Source organism: Canis aureus, chromosome 12 (genome assembly GCF_053574225.1).
Source record: "Canis aureus isolate CA01 chromosome 12, VMU_Caureus_v.1.0, whole genome shotgun sequence".
NCBI classification, from domain to species: domain Eukaryota; kingdom Metazoa; phylum Chordata; class Mammalia; order Carnivora; family Canidae; genus Canis; species Canis aureus.
This window is the reverse complement of record NC_135622.1, coordinates 7,261,148-7,280,111: the sequence shown is the minus strand read 5'-3', so window position 1 is coordinate 7,280,111 and position 18,964 is coordinate 7,261,148. Positions and strand designations below refer to the sequence as shown.

Genomic DNA, 18,964 nt, shown 5'->3' with positions numbered 1-18,964 from the left:
CTTGAGATGCTGCGCCACCAACCTGCCTGGTTACTTTCCTGGTACAACTCCCAGGACATCCTCACGTTACCTATTACTGAAGCCTATCCCAATGTGGTAGAATGGCCAGATTAGGGTATTAGCCTTCGTGTGGTTGACCCATCACTGATGCTAACAGATCCCTAGTTCTGACCCTAAACCAACCCTAATCCATCTGAAGGAAGAGAAATACAGATAAATGGAGGAGATAGGACCCAAGCAAAAGTTAGAAGTAAGAGTGCTGAGTGGTCAGATATGATCTTAATAACTCGTAATGGCCAGGGAAGCTCTGTATGGTACTGGGCCATGAGTCCTTAGGACATTATAAAAGGTGTGTCTTGGAATCTTGGTTCAGTTTTGCTGGAAGGTGTGATGTACTTTGGGAGAGTTAGTGGTCAACAGGCTAGGTTCAAATTAAATTAGATCTAGAGGCTCTGTGCAGTTGCCTTACCCCTCATTCATATAGTAGGACTTCTTAACCGGGGGCCTATGTATTCCTAAGGATCTACATGTAAGCATTGGGAAATAATATTCCATGAGTTTTTTTCTTGAGGGAAGGCTCAGTCAATCTCTATGTAAAACCAAAGGTACTTGCATTCAGGAAAAAGCAGAGTCCCGGTGCCTGTGTCCATCAGGATGGGCTGGTGCTTACTGTGACGTGCCCAATGTGTCCTGTGAGGTGGCGGCCTTCCACTAGGTGAGCTCTGCCCTCTCAGAATCTGGGGTCACTCCGCCAAGTATCGGCCAACTAGCAGCATTTTAGGGCAGGTATTGTTACCATGGGAAGAGTGGACAGTGGTGGGTGAGCGAGGCTCTACAGAAACGGTCTGAGATGGAAGGTGAAAGGGCAGAGGCACAGGCTTAGAGATTTCAAAAAGAAATGCATGTAAGAGGAAATGAAGACATATTTCACTTTCAGGACTTACTATTTTTTTTTTTAAGATTTATTTATTTTAGAGAGAGAGAGCAAGGGAAGGGGAGGATATAGGAGGAGAGGGAGAAAGAATCTTAAAGTAGACTCCACACTCAGTGTGGAGCCCAACAGGGGGCTCCATCCCACAACCCTGAGATCACCACCTGAACTGGAATCAAGAGTTGGACGCTTAACTGACTGAGCCACCCAGGTGCCCCAGGGCTGGGTTTATTTTCAATATAAATCTGGTTCTAAGGGTTGTGAAGTAGATGAGAACACACTTAGTTGGTCTGAACCTGACATGCTGTGTGCTCTTCTGTGATGTTTCTTTCTGTACTCGGCTTCCTAGGGGTGTCCACTGACCACCTGTGCCAGCACTCCGGCATCTGCATCAATGCTGGCAACTCGCATCACTGCCAGTGCCCCCTGGGCTACACTGGGAGCTACTGTGAGGAGCAGCTCGATGAGTGCTCATCCAACCCCTGCCAGCATGGGGCCACCTACAGGGACTTCATTGGCGGGTACAGATGTGAGGTAAGATAAGCCCCCAGAGGTCAGAGACCTCCTGAAGATGGCAGAACTGTCGTGAGCACTAGCATACTGATTTAGCTGCTTGTGACTTTTTATGAGTCACCATTTTTTTTTTCTTTACCGTCACCATTACACTATTTACCACCACCATTCGTTTCAGTCCCCTTGTGTAATAAGTTCACAGGGCTCCAGTAAGGTATTTCTATAGAGGTCTAGAACCATTCCCTGAAGCCAACATTCACTGCCAGAGTGAGTTTCACAGGCCAGCAGTTCAGTGGCCCCTGGGACATCCCTGAATAGCAGCTGATATAGGAGAAGCCACTTTGAAGTGTGTCCTGAAGTTGTCTAGCCTGTTCCATGTAGCATCACACCAAGTATGATGTGTATATATTTGAGGAAGTGTGTATCTTTTAAGGAACATATTGCTCTAATGGCCGGGCTGATAATGGTCAGAGCAAGATGCCAACAAAACATTGGAAACTTGAATTTGACACCAATTCAGGCCACGCAGGAACACTGAGAGAAGTCGTACTTCTCATAAATGAGCCAGAGTTGGCCTCTTTATATTAGCCCGCAGTTATTCCTTCATGCGGGCTGGGACCTGTTAGTTCAAACACCATCGGTGCCAAACTCAAATTTTCACAGATCCAGTTGTTTTAAAAATAGCTTTTAGCCAATTTTTAGCCATTTAGAGCCTTTTTTGCGTTGCATATCCTGCAAAACTGCACCCAGTATCTGCAAACCATAGGTAAGCCGCAGGACTTAAAGACCCCAAGCCAGTGCTGCCCTTCAGAGATCTCTGACCCAGAGACTGGCCTGGCTGCTGAGTGACATCACCGACCATGTTAGTGCCCTCTCAGTTACTCCCTTTCCTTGGAATTCACTTGCGCTCCTCTCCTTCCCCTCCTCTCCACTCTGGACAATCTCATGCTGCAAGGGATGGCCTCACATGCAAACTTGTCAAAGCATTGCCCAATAAAGCCACTTCATGGTCAAGGTCTTTTTCCCTGACCAGCCCTGAAATCCCTCAAACCCCTATAGCTACCACATTAACTAACACTCCGCCCCCATCCCTTTCTCAACCAGTTTCTCCTACGTATGTGTGGTTTCCTGAATCTAGAGATCAATAAATGCAGTGTGTTGACTACTGTCCACACTTTGATTGGACTGAGTCACAGGGTCCTCATCACACACCAAGGAATGCATATTTTAAAGATGGGAAAACCTGCATTGAGGAGCGATGAAAGTTTTGCACAGGGGTCAACCCTGAAATATCCCTCAGAATACTGAGTTCTTGCCTTCACTATAAAGTGGCTTTTCAGCTGGAAGATGTAAATGACAGTAAGCTGCAAGTTGACCCTGCGCAGGACGATTGGTGGAGCGTGTGACTGTGCCAGAGAAGCATCCAAGAGGTGCCAGAGAAGCATCCGAGAGCTGGGTGGGGGCAGGGAGTGGGCAAAGGTATATGGCAACCTTCCAGACCTCATTTGCTCTGGTGGTCTGTTTCTAGCAATGGTCCAGTGTTTCTTCCTTTTTGCTTGCTCCTATCAGTGTGTCCCAGGATATCAGGGCGTCAATTGCGAGTATGAAGTAGATGAGTGTCAGAATCAGCCATGCCAGAACGGAGGCACCTGTGTCGACCTCGTGAACCATTTCAAGTGCTCCTGTCCACCAGGCACTCGAGGTATGCAGTCAGCCCTACCCGTCTCCATCTAGGGCATTTTCTTAAGTTATAAGCCAGTTTTTAGGATAGAAGAAATTTAAAAATTGTTTTATTTCAGTACTCCGAAGCTTTGCAACCTGGCCTGGGGGCACCTGCAGTTCCAGGGCAGGGGCTCGCTGTTCTGCCTATCTCTACTGCTTTGCTTCAGGCTGAGGTTGAGCTCGTTCTCACTTGGTAGGTCGGTCTATTACTGCTGGTCCCATGCTGATGGGAGGAGAGGCCTCAGTGTTCATTTGTCTAGCAGTCCCTAATTACCAGATGTTCTGTGAAAGTAGGATTACACAGTGGTTTTGTTTTTTACCATCCTGTTTTCAATTTAGTTTGTAGTTAGGTAATATATGCACAGGCCCAGATTTTATATATAGACACACACACCAATATACATGCAGCGAAAGCATAAGGTGAAAAGTCTGTTTCTGTTCCCCTTCCCCATACCTAGTTCTCCCCTCCCACCAACAAGGAACCTCCACTTTATTTTATTTTAGTTTCTTCTGTATCTTCTAGAGTTTTCTTTTTATGTGTCTTTTAGAATTTCTTTTCTTTATAAATTTTTCAAATTCAAATTCAATTAATTAACCTGTTGTATATTATTAGTTCAGTTACTCATTGTTGCAGGATTTCTTTATATATACATATAGAAACCAAATACAAAGATATTTTTATTTACCCCACTCCTATTTCTTACTCTTGCACTTAATTTTTTTTGTGCTTAACTAGTGATGTTTCCATATCAACTTATAGAACTTTCTTAATCTTTTTCACCCAGTAGAATTCCTTTTTAGTTTAGTATATTGAACCAATGTCCTAGTAATAGAAAATTTGGGTTTCTTCCATGTGTATATGTGTAGATACATTTTCAGAAAAGAAATTGCTGAATTAGAGAATTATATGCATTTCTGGTTTTGATCAATATTGCTGAAACATAGCATATGACCATACTGGCTTCTCAGTGTGGATGAACATATTCTCACCTATGAGTCCTTTGGTTTTCCTCTTTCAATGGTTTCTCTATTTGTATCTATATTCTTTTTTCCTATTACAGTGTTCATAATATTTTACAGAGATGAACTATGATACAAAATATTTTCAGTATATTGGTTTTTGTCTTTGATTTTCTTTATGATTTTTTTCATGCAAAGTTTTTTTTTTTTTGGTAAAGATTTATTTATTTATTTTGAGAGAGAGCGAGAGAGCATGGGGCGGGGCAGAAGGAGTGAGAGAATCTCAAGCAGACTGCTCTGAGTGCAGGGACCAAAGTGGGTCTCAATCTCATAACCCCGAGATCATGACCTGTGCTGAAACCAAGAGTCAGATGCTCAACCTACTGAGCCACCCACGCACCCCTGGAGCTTTTTGTTTTTAATCAGATTGGATTTATTAACCTCTCTTAATGGCTTATGCATTTTGAATCCTACTCAGCAATACCTTCTAGACTTTAATATCATTAAGGAATTCTCCCCATATTTTCTTCAGGTACTAGAATACTGAGCACTTTTTCCCTATGGCTACTGATTTGTCCCAACAAAATTTATGGGATATTTCTTTTTTTTAAAAAAGATTTTATTTATTTATTCATGGGAGACAGAGAGAGAGAGAGAGAAAGAGGCAGAGACACAGGCAGAGGGAGAAGCAGGCTCTGGGATCATGCCCCAAGCCCCAGGCGTCCCAATATTTGATCTTTTTCACAATAATAGGAGACGGCAACTTCATCAAATTCTAAATACCCTTGTGTATTTGGGTGTTTTTCTGGACTTTTTTTTTTTTAAGCATTAGTCTGTTAATTTATCAATCCCACTCTTTTAATTATTAAGGATCCTTGATTTCAGGGTTTCCAGGCTAGGTTTATTTTTTTTTTCATATAATTTTTAAAAAAAGATTTTATTTATTTATTCATGAGAGACACGAGGTGGGTGTTGGCAGAGACGGGCAGAGAGAGAAGCAGGCTCCCTCCATGCAGGGAGCCCAATGTGGGACTCGATCCCGGGTCTCCAGGATCACGCCCTGGGCTGAAGGTGGCGCTAAACCGCTGCGCCACCCGGGCTGTCCTCATATAATTTTAGAATCAGATTGTCTATTAACAAAATCCTGGTGGCATTTTTTTTTATTGGGGTCACATTCAATTTATGAATCTACGTGGGGAAACTGGAATTTTTACCATGAGGAATCTCCCTAACCAAATGGTAACATCTTTTTATTTATTCAAATCTCCTTTTGGAGGAGGAGGGGCAGGATGGCAGAAGAGTAGGGTCCCCAAGACACCCGTCCCCACCAAATTACCTAGATAACCTTCAAATCATCCTGAAAATCTACGAATTCGGCCTGAGGTTTAAACAGAGAACAGCTGGAACGCTACAGTGAGAAGAGTTTGCGCTTCTATCAAGGTAGGAAGACGGGGAAAAAGAGATAAAGAAACAAAAGGCCTCCAAGGGGGAGGGGCCCCGCGAGAAGCCGGGCTGAGGCCGGGGCGAGTGACCCCGGGACAGGAGAGCCCCGTCCCGGAGAAGCAGGAGCTGCACCAACCTTCCCGGGGGGAAAGGGGCCCGCAGGGAGGTGGAGCAGGACCCAGGAGGGCGGGGATGCCCTCGGGCTCCCGGGGACACTAACAGAGCAACTGCGCGCCCAGGTGAGTGCGCCGAGGTCCCTAAGGGCTGCAGCGCGCAGGCGGGACCCGGAGCAGCTGGAGGGGCTCGGGGGAGGCTCCGCGGAGGGGGCTGCGGGGCGGGAGCAGCTCGGAGGGGCTCAGGGCGGCTCCGCGGAGGGGGCTGCGGGGCGGGAGCAGCGGGGGGTGCTCGGGGGCGGCTCCGCGGAGGGGGCTGCGGGGCGCGAGCGCGAATCCACCAGCGCAGCCGGAAGCACAGGGCGCCGGGACACAGCCCAGGATCCGGCCTCCCCCGGGACAGGCAGAGGCCGGGAGGGCCCAGGACAGGGAGGACGCTCCTGCCCCGAGCTGAGCAGATCAGCGGCCCTGCCCCGGTCATCCAGGCCCTGCAGATGGAGAGCTCCTAGCTACTGCGGGAGCTGACTCTAGGGCTCCAGAGCTGGCCCCGCCACTGGGGTTGTTCCTCCTGGGGCCTCACGGGGTAAACAACCCCCACTGAGCCCTGCACCAGGCAGGGGGCTGAGCAGCTCCCCGACATGCTAACACCTGAAAATCAGCACAACAGGCCCCTCCCCCAGAAGACCAGCTAGACGGACAGGGGAAAAACAAATTATTGACCAAGCAGCATTGGAGTTCCAGGGGAAGTGAAGGGACTTACAGTATACAGAATCAGAGGATACTCCCCCTTGTTTTTTCTTTTTGAATTGTTTGCTCCCCCCCCTTATTCCTTTTCTTTTTTTCTCTTTTTCTTCTTTTTTCTTTTTTCTCTTTTTTCTTCCTTCTTTTCTTTTTCTTTCCTTCTTTCTCTTATCTCTTTTTCTCCTTTTCTCCTAAGCAAACAATACAATTTGTTTTTGGCCACTCTGCACTGAGCAAAATGACTAGAAGGAAAACCTCACCTCAAAATAAAGAATCAGAAACAGTCCTCTCTCCCACAGAGTTACAAAATTTGGATTACAATTCAATGTCAGAAAGTAAATTCAGAAGCACTATTATAAAGCTACTGGTGGCTCTAGAAAAAAGCATAAATGACTCAAGAGACCTCATGACTGCAGAATTTAGATCTAATCAGGCAGAAATTAAAAATCAATTGAATGAGATGCAATCCAAACTAGAAGTCCTAACGACGAGGGTTAACGAGGTGGAAGAACAAGTGAGTGACATGGAAGACAAGTTGATGGCAAAGACGGAAACTGAGGAAAATAGAGACAAACAATTAAAAGATCATGAGGATAGATTAAGGGAAATAAGTGACAGCCTGAGGAAGAAAAACCTATGCCTAATTGGGGTTCCTGAGGGCGCTGAAAGGGACAGAGGTCCAGAATATGTATTTGAACAAATCCTAGCTGAAAACTTTCCTAATCTGGGAAGGGAAACAGGCATTCAGATCCAGGAAATAGAGAGATTCCCCCCCTAAAATCAATAAAAACGGTTCAACACCTCAACATTTAATAGTTAAGCTTGCAAATTCCAAAGATAAAGAGAAGATCCTTAAAGCAGCAAGAGACAAGAAATCTCTAACTTTTATGGGGAGAAGTATTAGGGTAACAGCAGACCTCTCCACAGAGAACTGGCAGGCCAGAAAGGGCTGGCAGGATATATTCAGGGTCCTAAATGAGAAGAAGAGACAACCAAGAATACTTTATCCAGCAAGGCTCTCTTTCAGAATGGAAGGAGAGATCAAGAGCTTCCAAGACAGGCAGGAACTGAAAGAATATGTGACCTCCAAACCAGCTCTGCAAGAAATTTTAAGGGGGATTCTTAAAATTCCCCTTTAAGAAGTCCAATGGAATAATCCACAAAAACAGGGACTGAATAGATATCATGATGACACTAAACTCATATCTGTCAATAGTAACTCTGAACGTGAATGGGCTTAATGACCCCATCAAAAGGCTCAGGGTGTCATACTGGATAAAAAAGCAGAACCCATCTATTTGCTGTCTACAAGAGACTCATTTTAGACAGGAGGACACCTACAGCCTGAAAATAAAAGGTTGGAGAACCATTTACCATTCAAATGGTCCTCAAAAGAAAGCAGGGGTAGCCATCCTTATATCAGATAAACTAAAATCTACCCTGAAGACTGCAGTGAGAGATGAAGAGGGACACTATATCATACTTAAAGGATCTATCCAACAAGAGGACTTAACAATCCTCAATATATATGCCCCGAATGTGGGAGCTGCCAAATATATCAATCAATTAATAACCAAAATCAAGACATACTTAGATAATGATACACTTATACTTGGTGACTTCAATCTAGCACTTTCTACACTAGATAGGTCTTCTAAACACAACATCTCCAAAGAAACGAGAGCTTTAAATGATACACTGGACCAGATGGATTTCACAGATATCTACAGAACTTTACATCCAAACTCAACTGAATACACATTCTTCTCAAGTGCACATGGAACTTTCTCCAGAATAGACCACATACTAGGTCATAAATCGGGTCTGAACTGATACCAAAAGATTGGGATCGTCCCCTGTGTTTTCTCAGACCATAATGCCTTGAAACTAGAACTAAATCACAACAAGAAGTTTGGAAGGACCTCAAACACGTGGAGGTTAAGGACCATCTTGCTAAAAGAAGAAAGGGTCAACCAGGAAATTAAGGAAGAATTAAAAAGATTCATGGAAACTAATGAGAATGAAGATACAACCGTTCAAAATCTTTGGGATGCAGCAAAAGCAGTCCTGAGGGGGAAATACATTGCAATACAAGCATCCATCCAAAACCTGGAAAGAACTCAAATATAAAAGCTAACCTTACAACTAAAGGAGCTAGAGAAAAAACAGCAAATATATCCAACACCCAGCAGAAGAAGAGAGTTAAAGATTTGAGCAGAACTCAACGAAATCGAGACCAGAAGAGCTGTGGAACAGATCAACAAAACCAGGAGTTGGTTCTTTGAAAGAATTAATAAGATAGATAAACCATTGGCCAGCCTTATTAAAAAGAAGAGAGAGAAGACTCAAATTAATAAAATCATGAATGAGGGATCCCTGGGTGGCGCAGCGGTTTGGCGCCTCCCTTTGGCCCAGGGCGCGATCCTGGAGACCCGGGATCGAATCCCACATCGGGCTCCCGGTGCATGGAGCCTGCTTCTCTCTCTGCCTGTGTCTCTGCCTCTCTCTCTCTCTCTGTGTGTGTGTGTGACTATCATAAAAATAAAAATAAAAAAATAAAATAAAATAAAATCATGAATGAGAAAGGAGAGATCACCACCAACACCAAGGAAATACGAACGATTTTAAAAACATATTATGAACAGCTATACGCCAATAAATTAGGCAATCTAGAAGAAATGGACACATTTCTGGAGAGCCACAAACTACCAAAACTGGAACAGGAAGAAATAGAAAACTTGAGAAGGCCAATAACCAGGGAAGAAATTGAAGCAGTCATCAAAAACCTCCCAAGACACAAGAGTCCAGGGCCAGATGGCTTCCCAGGGGAATTCTATCAAACGTTTAAAGAAGAAATCATACCTATTCTACTAAAGCTGTTTGGAAAGATAGAAAGAGATGGAGTACTTCCAAATTCGTTCTATGAGGTCAGCATCACCTTAATTCCAAAACCAGACAAAGACCCCATCAAAAAGGAGAATTACAGACCAATATCCCTGATGAACATGGATGCAAAAATTCTCAACAAGATACTAGCCAATAGGATCCAACAGTACATTAAGAAAATTATTCACCATGACCAAGTAGGATTTATCTCTGGGACACAAGGCTGGTTCAAGACTCGTAAAACAATCAGTGTGATTCATCATATCAGCAAGAGAAAAACCAAGACCATATGATCCTCTCAATAGATGCAGAGAAAGCATTTGACAAAATACATCCATTCCTGATCAAAACTCTTCAGAGTGTAGGGATAGAGGGAACATTCCTCAACATCTTAAAAGCCATCTACGAAAAGCCCACAGCAAATATCATTCTCAATGGGGAAGCACTGGGAGCCTTTCCCCTAAGATCAGGAACCAGACAGGGATGTCCACTCTCACCACTGCTATTCAACATTGTACTGGAAGTCCTAGCCTCAGCAATCAGACAACAAAAAGACATTAAAGGCATTCAGATTGGCAAAGAAGAAGTCAAACTCTCCCTCTTCGCCGATGACATGATACTCTACATAGAAAACCCAAAGGCCTCCACCCCAAGATTGCTAGAACTCATACAGCAATTTGGTAATGTGGCAGGATACAAAATCAATGCCCAGAAATCAGTGGCATTTCTATACACTAACAATGAGACTGAAGAAAGAGAAATTAAGGAGTCAATCCCATTTACAATTGTATCCAAAAACATAAGATACCTAGGAATAAACCTAACCAAAGAGGTAAAGGATCTATACCCTAAATACTATAGAACACTTCTGAAAGGAATTGAGGAACACACAAAGAGATGGAAAAATATTCCATGCTCATGGATTGACAGAATTAATATTGTGAAAATCTCAATGTTACCCAGGGCAATTTACACGTTTAATACAATCCCTATCAAAATACCGTGGACTTTCTTCAGAGAGTTAGAACAAATTATTTTAAGATTTGTGTGGAATCAGAAAAGACCCCGAATAGCCAGGGGAATTTTAAAAAAGAAAACCATATCTGGGGGCATCACAATGCCAGATTTCAGGTTGTACTACAAAGCTGTGGTCATGAAGACAGTGTGGTACTGGCACAAAAACAGACACATAGATCAGTGGAACAGAATAGAGAACCCAGAAGTGGACCCTGAACTTTATGGTGAACTAATATTCGATAAAGGAGGAAAGACTATCCATTGGAAGAAAGACAGTCTCTTCAATAAATGGTGCTGGGAGAATTGGACATCCACATGCAGAAGAATGCAACTAGACCACTCTCTTTCACCATACACAAAGATAAACTCAAAATGGATGAAAGATCTAAATGTGAGACAAGAGTCCATCAAAATCCTAGAGGAGAACACAGGCAACACCCTTTTTGAACTCAGCCACAGTAACTTCTTGCAAGATACATCCACGAAGGCAAAAGAAACAAAAGCAAAAATGAACTATTGGGACTTCATCAAGATAAGAAGCTTTTGCACAGCAAAGGATACAGTCAACAAAACTAAAAGACAACCTACAGAATGGGAGAAGATATTTGCAAATGACGTATCAGATAAAGGGCTAGTTTCCAAGATCTATAAAGAACTTATTAAACTCAACAGCAAAGAAACAAACAATCCAATCATGAAATGGGCAAAAGACATGAAGAGAAATCTCACAGAGGAAGACCTAGACATGGCCAACATGCACATTAGAAAATGCTCCACATCACTTGCCATCAGGGAAATACAAATCAAAACCATAATGGGATACCACCTCACCCCAGTGAGAATGGAGAAAATTAACAAGGCAGGAAACCACAAATGTTGGAGAGGATGTGGAGAAAATGGAACCCTCTTACACTGTTGGTGGGAATGTGAACTGGTGCAGCCACTCTGGAAAACTGTGTGGAGGTTCCTCAAAGAGTTAAAAATAGACCTGCCCTACAACCCAGCAATTGCACTGTTGGGGATTTACCCCAAAGATTCAGATGCAATGAAACGCTGGGACACGTGCACCCCGATGTTTCTAGAAGCAATGTCCACAATAGCCAAACTGTGGAAGGAGCCTTGGTGTCCATCGAAAGATGAATGGATAAAGAAGATGTGGTTTATGTGTACAATGGAATATTACTCAGCCATTAGAAACAACAAATACCCACCATTTGCTTCAACGTGGATGGAACTGGAGGGTATTATGCTGAGTGAAGTAACTCAATTGGAGAAGGACACACAGTGTATGTTCTCATTCATTTGGGGAATATAAATAATAGTGAAAGGGAATATAAGGGAAGGGAGAAGAAATGTGTGGGAAATATCAGAAAGGGAGACAGAACATAAAGACTCCTAACTCTGGGAAACGAACTAGGGGCGGTGGAAGGGGAGGAGAGTGGGGGGTGGGGGCGAATGGGTGATGGCCACTGATGCGAGCACTTGACGGGATGAGCACTGGGTGTTATTCTGTATGTTGGTAAATTGAACACCAATAAAAAATAAATTTATTTTTTAAAAAAAGAGTGACTGTTTTGCAGGAAAGAAGTATTCCAAAGAATGTCCTCATTCTCTGTCTCTTCTCTCCTCCAGGCCTGCTTTGTGAAGAGAACATTGATGACTGTGCTGGAGGTCTCAATAGTGGTTAGTGTGTAGGTAGGATTGGGGGCTACTGTTGTTGCTGCTTGCCTGGCCTTGCAGAAGTGCGGTGTGAGCACAACATCAATGAGGGCCTCTCGAACCCCTGCAGCTCTGAGAGTAGCCTGGACTGCATCCAGCTGACCAACGACTACCTGTGTGTCTGCCGCAGAGCCTTCACTGATGAGAGCCTCTCCAGTGCCCCCAGCACTCTGCCTTGGAGACGCTTTGAGTGAGGAAATTGGGCCCTGTGTGTCACTTCCCAGACCCAAGTGAAACTTTTTTCTTACATAGGAAAGACTAGACCAGCTTAATTCAGAGTTCCACTTTTTCCCTAGGTCAGTGCTTCATGGATGTTGTAGTCCACCTCTGCCTTTTTTTCTTCCTGAGATGCTTTCTTTTATTATACACTGATTATATCAGACTGTAACAGAAATACAGAAAAAGAAATAGAATGTTGGGAGTGGTTGAGCAAAATAACACTTTTTAATTGGAGCAAAATACACATACAGTATACCATCTTAACCATTTTTAAGTGTACAGTTCAGTGGTTTTGAAATCATTCACGTTACTGTGCTGTCAACACCAAATCCATTCACAGAAGTCTTTCTTCTGAGTAAAATAATGTCTTGTGATCAGAAACCATACATCTACTCTACTTTCATCACCCTATCTCTTTTGGCATGTAATGATTTGGGTTTCTGGGTAGACACTGCCATGGTGACCTCTACCTCTGGGACCCTGAGAGGATTGGGATCTTCTAGGTCATATAAGGGGAATAGGTCTAAATTGAGGTGTGTTTAAGCAAAAACCAGTTCATGAAGGTTATGCACTAGAAAGCTCCGGGGGTATGGCCTGCATAGCTAAGAGTTGGTCATGCTCCTAGCTCTTCTCAGGCTTCTTCTTTTTCATTATACATCATAAAGATGACCAAGTCCTGCCTCAGAATAGGGGCTTATCTTAGGCCCTTAACTACTTACCTCTAAGGGTAAGCAGCTTGGTGGCTTTGTGGGACTACGATAATATCTAACAGTGTCAGTGTCAACCAGATGCTTAGATGAGAAGTTTGCTTGGCATTTCTGGAGTCATTACAGACCTTGTGCTGTAGTAGTATTACTTAGGAATCAGATAATAGGCAACAGTAGTCTCCTTTAGTGATAATTTGGCAACCCAAGAAAACTTACTGGAACACTTAGGAATCCAGTGAATCAAATGATATAAAATTAATTCACAGAGAAACCTCTGCTATAAACCAAAACCAATTGGGGGATGCAATTGAAGAGAAGATCACATTTATAATAACAAACACACATACCAATAACCTTTCAAGAATTACTGACTACAAATACTACCAAATATACCCACTCCTGACAACTTGAGTGACTGCTGCCCCTTTAACAATTACAGCTTTAATGTTGCTCTATTCTTCTCACCTGCTAGATAAAAAAACATAACCATATCTGATCATGCCTGCCACCGATGCTCATCTTTGAACCCATCTCAACATCACCTAAAACAAGGGCAACCCTATCTTACACACACTTCCACAAACCCACATCTCCTCCTTGTGTGCATTTCCCCTGAAGCAAAGTTCCGCAATAACTCCATCTTTGTTTGACTTGCAGGGGTGCTCCTCATGGCCTCTGGCTGGCTGACATCAACAGAAGCCTGTGCTGAAACTCCAAACCAGAAAGAATCCCATTTTTAACCATGTTATACACAGAGCATGGACTGTGACAGTGAGTACTCATGAATTTATTTTAAGAATATCTGGAACATCACAAAAATTGCATGTGGATGAAGCCATGCTAAAATCTCAGTGCTTCAAAGGGTCAGTATTATATAGAGAGGTATCACTGAGCATAGTGGTATCAAATAGGAAACAAAAAAATTGCAACCAACCAGCAACCCTATGTGTATGAAGAATTTTAAAACTATGAGTCATTTATAAACACAAATCTAAGTTAGAAGATATTTAGAAATTGCACGAAAATACTTATCAAATAGTACCACTACTTTTGAAATACCATTGCATACCTGCTGTATTAAGTATTCTATCCACATTTCCAATATTCTTTAGAATTCTCTGAACAGTTTATCAGCAAATCTCTTATTCCTCTAATTCCCTGTTCAAATTAATAACTCTCTATCTAACATTTCCCTCTTCAACTATGATGTGGATTCTTTCTCCTGACTGAACCCAGACTGATAGAAGGTAACTTTTGCAGAGAAACATTGCTCTGCGTTGTGTTTACTTTCATCTTAATATCAACAAGTTAGAAGCTCTTCATCTATAATTTTTTTAATAATTATTTTTCAAAAGGGACATAATGAATGAATGATGGCTATTCTAGGAAGGGACAAAATACTCCGTGCTATAAAATTTCAAGACATAAGTTAAAAAGATAGTAGCCATAGTCAGTCTACTGGCACTGTCCCTTACCGATACCTTTATGACTCCAGCTAACGTGTCAACCTAAAGATTAATGATTGCAAAGCATATCTGTCTCATCTCAGAAAGTAGAAACAAACTTCTGGGCTATTAAAGCATTTTTTTTTCATTGTGAAATGTAACACACACAGAAATGAGCATACGTTTTTAGGAATGGTTTAACAGATGTGTACAGCAAACCCCAACAGCCAGGCACTCTAGAAGCTACATGAACCATACCCTGCCCCTTCCTCATCCACTCCTGATTACACCCTAGAAGTAGGGTGACAGCTCATCCTCACGGTTCCCATAATTATTTCCTAGATTCAGTTTACCAAGTGCATGTATCCCTAAAAGTAATGTTTAATTTCGTCTGATTCTGATCTTTATGTTTGTGTTTTGTTTTTCTTTGTTTGTAATATTTGTCCTCATCATGCATCTAAATAACTCTGATGCATCATCTCCATTGCTGTAGTCACTGTTGATGGAAAGCTGAATTGTTTCCAATTTGGGGAATATTGCTGTTTCATGTATCCTGGTGAATTCATGCACACATGTCTGTAGAGTATGTATCTAGGAGTGGAACTGCTGGATCGTAGGGTCTGCATATTTCCAACTGTATGAGATACCGCTAAAGGGCTTTCTAATGCAGTTCAGCCTATTAAACTCTCTCCAGAGATGTGTAAGAGTTGTTGTCATTCTACACCCTCATCAAAGTTTGGTATTGTCAGCTGTTTAGAAATCATTTGAATCCCTGACCTCCTCCCTCACCCACCACTCATACTACAAACATAACCACTGGGATGCCTTTCTGGGAGAGCTCCCGGGGTTCTGCTCTTCTGCTCTCACAGGTGCTCTTCTATTCCTAGATTCTGCACCGCCCCCTCCTCCGCCCCCCTCCCCCCCCAATCTGGGTAGTCCCTGGCACCCAAGGACACACAGCAGAAAGAGCCACTTGACAAAATGAGCTGGAGTCTTTCTCTTGCCGGAAGCCAGGCACTGCCCGGGGAGGGGAGGGGGTGAGTCCCCTGGTGGTGTCTGCCTCTGCCGCTCTGCCTAGAAAACACCCACCGAGGGAAACCGTCAGGTGTGTCCTAGGGCGAATGGAAACAGCCCAACCGGCATAGGACGGACTGACCCTTGAGCAAGAGCGTTGTCCTTCTTTCTCTGCAGCCCTTCTCCTTTGTCCAAGCTGCTCTCTGCCCCTCATCCCTCGTGCCAGTAGCCCCTCCCTCTCGCCTGTTTTATTCTCGCGCACCCCTCCCTCGGTTCTCCCTCGGTTCTCCCTCGTGCGCCCAACGGCACCGCCCAGGAAACGAACTAGATTAGAGAAGTTCTGGGAATGTCAACTAGACCGAGCCTTGGGAGGCTGGGGTTTCCTGCAAACCCTGCTTTGGCAGCTCCGCACTTTGCGCTCCCACTTCTCTAGAGGCCGCCCCTGGACCCTGACTCGCAGGCCAGTTGCAGGGACTGACCTGCTAGGACCGAGATCTGGGGCCATGAGGTCAGGAAGGACCTTACTCCCCCAAGGCCCTTCGCTCCCCACGCTAGTCCTCGTGGCGCTCCTGGTGGGTGCTCTTGGCGAGGATATGATTTTTCACCCTGAGTGGGGATTTGAGTCGTATGAAATCATCATTCCCAAGAAGCTGAGCTTCCGGGGAGGTCAGCAGGGTGCTGTGGAGCAAGTGTCCTACCTCCTGCAGGTCAAAGGCAAGAAGTATGTCCTTCACCTGTGGCCCAAGAGGTTTCTATTACCCCGAAATCTGAAGGTTCTCTCCTACACGGAACAGGAGAAACTCCTGGAGGATCATCCTTACATACCCAGGGACTGCAACTACGTAGGCTCGGTTGAAGGAACTCAGGATTCAGAGGCTACTTTAAGTACATGCATGGGGAGTCTTCGAGGCATATTGAAAATTGATGAGGAACATTATCAAATCGAGCCCCTCAGGGGCTCTTCCAGCTTTGAACATGTCATATATCTCCTGAAGGAAGAGGACAAATTTCAGAATCATACCTGTGGCTTAACTAATGATGAACTAGAAAAACTGATAGCCGAGAATGAGAATATGGCTAGGCGTAGCGACTTTTATAATTCCTATAAGCATCAGAAGTACACAGAAGTGGCCATGGTCTTTGATCACAGTAGATACTTGTTTTTACAATCCAATGTTACTCGAGTCATATATGATGCCATTCTTTTGATTGCGGTTATGGACACCTTCTTTAGAGAGATAGGTATGAGGCTACATCTACAAGGTACTGAAATATGGACAAATGAAGACAAAATAAATATTAACAGTATGAACTCAGGAGAAATTCTAGATGCATTTTTAAGATATCGCAAAATACACCTTTCTGTTCAGATTCCACATGATTGGGGACATTTGTATATTTCAAAGACTTTTGTTCATGCTACTGCTATTGGATGGTCGTTTGTTGGAGGTGCATGTGTAGAAAACTATAGTGGCTCAGTAAGTACTCTTACAAATATAAATATCCTTGCTGCCAGCAGAATGTCTGCTCATGAACTGGGCCATGGTGTAGGAATGAAACATGATACAGAATTTTGTCAATGTAGGGGTAGGCGAACTTGTATCATGGGCACTGGGAGTAGTGGGTTTAGTAATTGTAGTTATTTGTGGTATTTTTATCACGCACATACATCAGGACACTGTCTAAATAATATCCCAGGACTGGGTTATGTGTTGGAGAGATGTGGAAATAAAATTGTGGAAGGGAATGAAGACTGTGATTGTGGTTCAAGAGAGGAGTGTAAAAAAGACAAGTGTTGCCAACCAGATTGTAAATTCACGGAGGGTGCCAATTGTAGCACTGGGCTTTGCTGTCATAACTGCCACTTTCGTCCACTTGGGTACATGTGTCGAGAGGAAGATAATGAATGTGACCTTGCAGAGTACTGCAATGGAATCTCAAATTTATGCCCAAATGACAGTTATAAGCTTGATGGAACCCCTTGCAAGCATAACTCCCTTTGTTTCAGAAAGAGGTGCCGTTCCAGATATGTGCAGTGCCAAAACATTTTTGGACCTCATGCCATGGAGGCTCCTGATCAGTGCTATCACGCAGTTAATTTAATGGGTGATCAATATGGGAACTGTGAAATTTTAGGAGTCCGTGCCTATAAAGCTTGTACCGAGGCAAATGCAATGTGTGGCAGGCTGCAGTGTATAAATGTCAACACCATCCCTGATCTGCCAGAGCATACGATCGTCATCTCTACTCATCTGCAAGCGGAAAATCTCATGTGCTGGGGGGTAGGCTACCACAAAGCCATGATACCTATGGGAATACCTGACATAGGTGTAATAAATGATGGTACCCGCTGTGGTTATAACGGACTATGTATTAACAGAACTTGTGTGAACGATTCAGTCTTGGATTTTAACTGTTTTCCTCAAAAGTGCAACCACCGAGGCGTTTGCAACAATAAAAAAAACTGCCACTGCATGTATGGCTGGGCCCCTCCATTCTGTGAGGAGGTAGGGTATGGAGGAAGCATTGACAGTGGGCCTGCGAGGAAGCAGAAAGAGGAGGTGCCTACGCCAGTACAGGTCGTGTCCATTATGTTAGTACGCCTTATTTTATTAGTCATCTCAGTGATTGTTGTGTTTTTCAAGAGAATGATAAGACAGTATATGCAATCCAAACAGAAATAAACACCACCAGTTAACCCTAAAAAGAAATAATACAAGGCAAAAATATCAAGAACCCAAACGAGTAATCAGGCGATCCAGTCATTTCATAACAGAATCATATATTGAACAAGCTTAGCATTTACCCAAATGGCACTTTGTTCTTATTCCAATTCTTTTTTTTTAATGTAACTCTTCTTCACGGTTGGATTGGCAAATAAATGATATTCTTGTTTGGGAAACAAATGAGTGCATTTTGCTTTTTCAGTACTCACTTGCTCCTTCATTTGTGATCAAGTTTTGGATATCCTGAAATGAATGGCCCAACAACTTTTCTGAACACTAAAGCTCTGCATATTGTTTCACAGAATTACATGGGTTTTCACACTGGAGTCCTGTGGCTCAGAATCCCAGAAAACAAAGTGCTTATCTGCCTTCATCTCTGCCTCCCTGGTGTTATGAGTGAGAACTCTGTGCTTGAACTTGATGAATGTTGACCACCACTCTTATAAATAGAAAGCCATACATTATAAGAGGTGTTCCTCAGGTAAATATTTCCCCTGTTATGGTCATTTTATGGATCACTTCAGCTCTGTAGATGTGTGGTCTCTGACAGGTGCTTGGGGCAATCTCAGTTGTTGGAGGAAGGACACTAATCTACCATAACTCTTGCATTTCATCAAAGTCTGTAAATGATGACACACCCTGGCAGCATCATGTGGAAAAGACTTTTAACAAAGTTCTGTGCTTTGGGCTTTTGTTTGTAGGAGCAGGTCTTTTGTGAATGTGTACTGAGGGACATGTGGCCCTAGATTTGCTGCACCCCTAATAGAGCAGAGAGTGAGGAATGCCTTCCACCATGTACCCCCATATC

General features: G+C 43.4%; 2 protein-coding genes across 2 annotated transcripts; both read left to right on the top strand.

Moving 5' to 3' along the window:
• The first annotated feature begins 1,145 nt into the window (after nucleotides 1–1,145).
• Nucleotides 1,146–12,651, top strand: LOC144280500 (uncharacterized). Its single transcript, XM_077842599.1, has 3 exons — nucleotides 1,146–1,465; nucleotides 3,014–3,146; nucleotides 11,959–12,651. Exons 1-3 carry the CDS (start codon nucleotides 1,253–1,255, stop codon nucleotides 12,012–12,014), a joined length of 402 nt encoding a protein of 133 aa, XP_077698725.1. The 5' UTR covers nucleotides 1,146–1,252; the 3' UTR covers nucleotides 12,015–12,651.
• A 3,061-nt stretch (nucleotides 12,652–15,712) lies between these two features.
• Nucleotides 15,713–18,336, top strand: LOC144280499 (disintegrin and metalloproteinase domain-containing protein 30-like). Its single transcript, XM_077842598.1, has one exon. It carries the CDS (start codon nucleotides 15,934–15,936, stop codon nucleotides 18,112–18,114), a length of 2,181 nt encoding a protein of 726 aa, XP_077698724.1. The 5' UTR covers nucleotides 15,713–15,933; the 3' UTR covers nucleotides 18,115–18,336.
• The last annotated feature ends 628 nt before the right edge of the window (nucleotides 18,337–18,964 follow it).

Bases quoted from the DNA above. Each gene is read 5' to 3' on its own strand.
- LOC144280500 (XM_077842599.1), top strand. From the start codon at position 1,253: ATGTTTCTTTCTGTACTCGGCTTCCTAGGGGTGTCCACTGACCACCTG. The intron at 1,466-3,013 runs GTAAGATAAGCC...TGCTCCTATCAG, and splicing joins TTGGCGGGTACAGATGTGAG to TGTGTCCCAGGATATCAGGG. The intron at 3,147-11,958 runs GTATGCAGTCAG...TCTCTCCTCCAG, and splicing joins CTGTCCACCAGGCACTCGAG to GCCTGCTTTGTGAAGAGAAC.
- LOC144280499 (XM_077842598.1), top strand. From the start codon at position 15,934: ATGAGGTCAGGAAGGACCTTACTCCCCCAAGGCCCTTCGCTCCCCACG.